Source organism: Cebidichthys violaceus, unplaced genomic scaffold (genome assembly GCF_023349555.1).
Source record: "Cebidichthys violaceus isolate CVI_PGR_0920_01 unplaced genomic scaffold, fCebVio1.0.p SCAF_48, whole genome shotgun sequence".
NCBI lineage: Eukaryota > Metazoa > Chordata > Actinopteri > Perciformes > Stichaeidae > Cebidichthys > Cebidichthys violaceus.
Genome location: NW_027176683.1, coordinates 836,452 through 841,451, shown reverse-complemented (window position 1 = coordinate 841,451; position 5,000 = coordinate 836,452). Strand labels below are relative to the sequence as shown.

The 5,000-nt window shown below is 49.3% G+C and overlaps 1 protein-coding gene across 1 annotated transcript in view; it reads right to left on the bottom strand.

Moving 5' to 3' along the window:
• bbs9 (Bardet-Biedl syndrome 9) overlaps positions 1-5,000 on the bottom strand; it is an 86,448-nt gene that overhangs the window by 14,162 nt on the left and 67,286 nt on the right. The window contains exon 19 of the mRNA XM_068729834.1: positions 1,261-1,443. Within this exon, the coding sequence (XP_068585935.1) occupies positions 1,261-1,443 (183 nt within the window). The remainder of the gene's footprint in view (positions 1-1,260; positions 1,444-5,000) is intronic.

The window sequence follows — 5,000 nt, the reverse complement described above, 5'->3', positions numbered from 1 at the left end:
TTCTTCGTGGTAACTTTCATTTTCTTTGTCCTGATAGTTTGACCTGTATTACCTGCAGGTTGTGTGTTGGCGATGACGACAACCGACCAGAACCACCCGTCCCTCTCAGAGCGTAGTCATGGCGCTGTGTTGGAGACTGTTGTGTTTACTGTAAATAGCTCATCAGTGCACCTGTTTGTTTTAACGTTGTGGACGTGACCCCGATTACTGCAAATTCACTTAATGCCATTAATCCCATTTAAAATAACACACACACACACACACACACACACACACACACACACACACACACACACACACACACACACACACACACACTTACGTACACAGTCCCCCGAGGCTCATCAACTGACCCTCTGAACCTATTCCTGTCTCCAATCTGTGTGTGTGTGTGTGTGTGTGTGTGTGTGTGTGTGTGTGTGTGTGTGTGTGTGTGTGTGTGTCTGTACACACTGTAAAATATATTCTATGTACGGTTGTTTATGAAGGCACAGATGTGTGTGTGGGGGGGGGGCTAGAAATAGACTCAGTGGTAATAAGAGGTTGAGGGGATTGATCAGGGCTATGGAAAAACTAACACACACACACACACACACACACACACACACACACACACACACACACACAGGTACACACTCAGAGTCCCTATGGGGTGACAAATCTTTCGTGGTATGACAGCAGCAAACGGAGGAGCTCTGTCAACACACACACACACACACACACACACACACACACACACACACACACACACAGCTCACAGTATGACTCAGAGGCCGATTAAAGACCAATGTGTCATCCATTCACACCGAGGCCTGTTGTGACCTTGACCTCTTGTGTGTGTGTATTTGTGTGTGTATTTTTAGTTCAGACACACACACACACACACACACACACACACACACAAAGCTTTCATCCTTAAATCATGAACAGGTACCAGCGCAGGGCTGACAGGTGAGAGTTGAGTGGCAGAGAGTGAGTGTGTGATTGAGAATGTGTGTGTGTGTGTGTGTGTGTGTGTGTGTGTGTGTGTGTGTGTGTGTGTGTGTGTATTCCTCAGGGACCAGAAGTACTTAATGTATTTAAAAAGTTTTTTAAGAGTGTGTGTTTAAGCGGCGGCTGTGTTTACTGAGCGGACTGCAGATGGATGGACAGACACTGACATCTTAATGGCCTCCTACGTGTGTGTGTGTGTGTGTGTGTGTGTGTGTGTGTGTGTGTGTGTGTGTGTGTGTGTGTGTGTGTGTGTGTGTGTGTGTGTACCAGCTGTGGCGTGTCCTGCAGCAGCGGCAGCAGCGAGGCCTCCAGGATGGCCGTCTGGTCGGGGGTCAGGCCCTGCCCCAGCGACAGCAGCAGCACCAGCAGGTGCGTGGCGCTGCGCAGGCCGACGAACGCCTCCTCCAGCAGCGCCCGGTTCTGCTCCGCCGCCTCCGCCAGCGCCATCACCTGGAGGGGGGGGGGGAGGAGTCAGTGAACGTCATGGTGCTTTTAAAGCCCGGGGAAGTCCCCGTTTTGCAGAAGAAAGGACGACAGCTGTTGCGCCGCTTTGTTCTGAGACTTTGAATAACGAGATGAAACGGGTGATCTCACACAACCTGTTGTGAACGCCGCGGTGGGCATCGAGTCCACGGCTCCTTCACTACCGTCAGCGCCCAGGCCGGCGGGCGGCTGATCAGAACATGCCGGAGACCAAGAGGTCGTTACACTGGGACCTCGCTACGACGCCTCAAGGTCACTTCTGTCTCTACACGTCGGGATCAGAGGATCTCTGGCGGGTTACCGAGACGCAATTATTCATATTTAATAAGGATCATTCCATTTACTCACATGTCTTAGGCACATTGTTTGACCATCATCATATCAGTTCTACCAACATTGAAGCCATGACTTCGTAGAACGAGGAAGTATGAAGAAGATCTTCTCCTAAACTTAACTGAGTTTCCTGTGAAGACGGAGGTTTATTTTGAAAAGTATTCATGTAACGAAACACGTTTTGCTGGACTTTTGTAGGAAAACGCATGAAAAATAACTTTTTAGTAGGATATCAAACGAACCGTTGTTTGGGGACGAGTTCAACTACTTCGAAGCGTACAAAGTGACGTCTCAAGCTCTTTACGTTTCCTCTCGTTACACAGTGAACTGGTCAAGGAGGAGGAAGTGTTTCTGCGTCCTTCTACCCATACTTCCTTTAGTTTCAGGGCCGTTTCCTGTGTTGAAGACAGAACCGCCCTGCCGCTGTCTTTACAGAGGACTTGAGCTCAGAGGAACTTTAGAGCTCCGATGACCCGCCCTCACACTCTGCAGCATCTTCACAATCCTTCTTCCAGAGAACCTTCAGAAACCTGACGAGCAAACGGAAACACAACACCGGCTTTGAAATGAAAGCGAGGGCTGAAGAAGCAGCGCGAGTGGAGCTTAAGTTCTTCTGGGTTTTACTAAAGGACACGGCGAGTGAAGGCACGGAGGAGGAGCGGTGGGACCAGGTGAACTCTGACCTCCAGCCTGAAAGGGGGGGGGGGGGGGTCAATCTCTCCATCACTACAAACGACAAGAAGAGCGGAGAGCGGTGTGCAAACGAGCGATGACAGAGCGAGACGGACGATGACGAGGACAACAAGAAAGGACAGGTCGGACGAAGAGGAGGAGGAGGAGGGAAACGGGAGGAGAGATGAAAAAGAAGAAGAGGTGAAAGCAGATCTGGGACTAATGGACGAGTGTGTGTTCACGATAATGAGTGATCCGCAGGACCGAGCGCCAGCAGTTTGTTTGACAAATGGATCCAGAGCTCGCCATTTGATACTGAGAAAACAGAGATGGAAGACTCTTAAGTGAAGTGTGTGTGTGTGTGTGTGTGTGTGTGTGTGTGTGTGTGCGTGTGTGTCGGGGGTTAAGCAGCAATTGCCAAAGTAAGCCGTTTTGATTTGTGTAACACTAAACTCCAAACATATAGGTGCATGAGAGTGTCCTCGTGGACTGACATGCGGAGACGTAAACAGACGGAGAAGAAGCCAAATCACTTCCCCTCGTTTCCGAAAAAAGTCCCAGCTGAGGTCATGTGTGAGTGCCGTGTCACTCACACACACACACACACTCACTCACACACACACACACACACACACACACACACACACACACACACAATCCTTGTAAATAAAAGCATTTTGACTGTTTGATTGAAATGTTTCTCTGATTCTATTATCTGCTCACATTAAGCACTTCATTTCACATCTTGACCACCACAATAAGGACCAGACGCGGCTGCTTGGCATTCTTTTTTTTGAGTGCGGACCATTCATGTTTAAAAACGTCATCATGTTGGTATCTACAGCTCTGGCATCATGTTGGCACCGCTATTTGTTTTTCAGACAATACCTGGACATGTTCCCGAAATGTGACGAACAAAAGTGTAGAAACTTGTTCTCATAAAGAGGTAGAAACCTGAAACGGGCTCACACAATCCAGAACCCCGACATGAATTCCTGATATCCTCATACACAATTTATACCGAGCAACACACACACACACACACACACACACACACACACACACACACACACACACACACACACACACACACACGCAGGACCCCAACCGCCCTCCCCTCGAGGTCTCTGAAAGTGTGTGTGTGTTGATAAAAGGCTCCAGGTCCAGTGAAGGGCTCCATTGTTGGCAGCAGCTCAGCTCCACACACACTCTGATTGATGCCAGCTGAGAGAACACAAAGACACATTTAGCCTTACACACACACACACACACACACACACACACACACACACAGGGACCTGTGGTATAAGAACATGCACACTCGTGAGCCCAACTTTGCACACGGGCTGCTAACTCGTGTGCAAACAGCAGCTGAACTGCCGGCGACCTTAAACAACCTGCAGCAGGAGCTGCAGGGCCTGAGATCGGGTCAGGACTCTGGTGGACTTGGAGGGACCCAGACCCTGGTTCTGTGCCCGAACCGGGTCGCCTCCGCGTTGCACATGTTTAACCGTCGTAGCGAGCTAGCTACGAGCTAGCAGATGGACATTCGCGTTGATTTAATCAGTCCTCTAGATAAACTAATATTCATACGTTTTGTTCTCCCTTCTCAACGTGTGCTTTCATCCTCCGACCAGCAGACGTACCGATGAATACGTCTACACCAAGAGACACGGCAAAGGAATTAAACATGTAAATTCATTTGTGATTTCAGGACACGTTTCACACGTCATCCTCCCAGTCACTGATGGCTGACGGTCGTGTTACAGTAAAACCATACGGCTGTTGTCGTGCAGCGGCTGATCTCCCCCCAAATGCTCGTGATGAACCGGGATGACCGATGAACTGAGGATGAAAACATTCCCTCTCTCTCTCCACCAATCCCAAACACAGAGACCTACAGCTTCTGACCGTATTTGACATTAGTCCTGGAGCTACAAACCACACACACACACACACACACACACACACACACACACACACACACACTGTGTGGCTGTGGTTTCACATGAAGTAATTTTAGCTGGAGGACTGCATGAGGTTTGGTAGGAGATTGTAGAAGAAGGAGGGAAAGTTTGTTCCTCACGTGGCTCAAGTCATTGCAGAACCATGTCATGAAAGCTGCGATGAACAACAGAGTGAATAACACGACTGCGGCGGTAGCTCCGGTACCACCCAGGATGCCCCGGGCGTCGGACTCGGGGCGTCCTGGCGCAGCGATCTGGTGCTGGTGTTGATGTTGGGGTTGGTGCTGGTGTTGATGTTGATGTTGATGTTGGGGTTGGTGCTGGTGTTGATGTTGATGTTGATGTTGGGGTTGGTGCTGGTGTTGATGTTGATGTTGGTGTTGATGTTGATGTTGATGTTGATGTTGGTGTTGATGTTGATGTTGATGTTGGTGTTGGGGTTGGTGTTGATGTTGGTGTTGGTGTTGATGTTGATGTTGGGGTTAGGGTTGGTGTTGATGTTGGTGTTGGTGTTGATGTTGGTGTTGGTGTTGATGTTGATGTTGGTGTTGA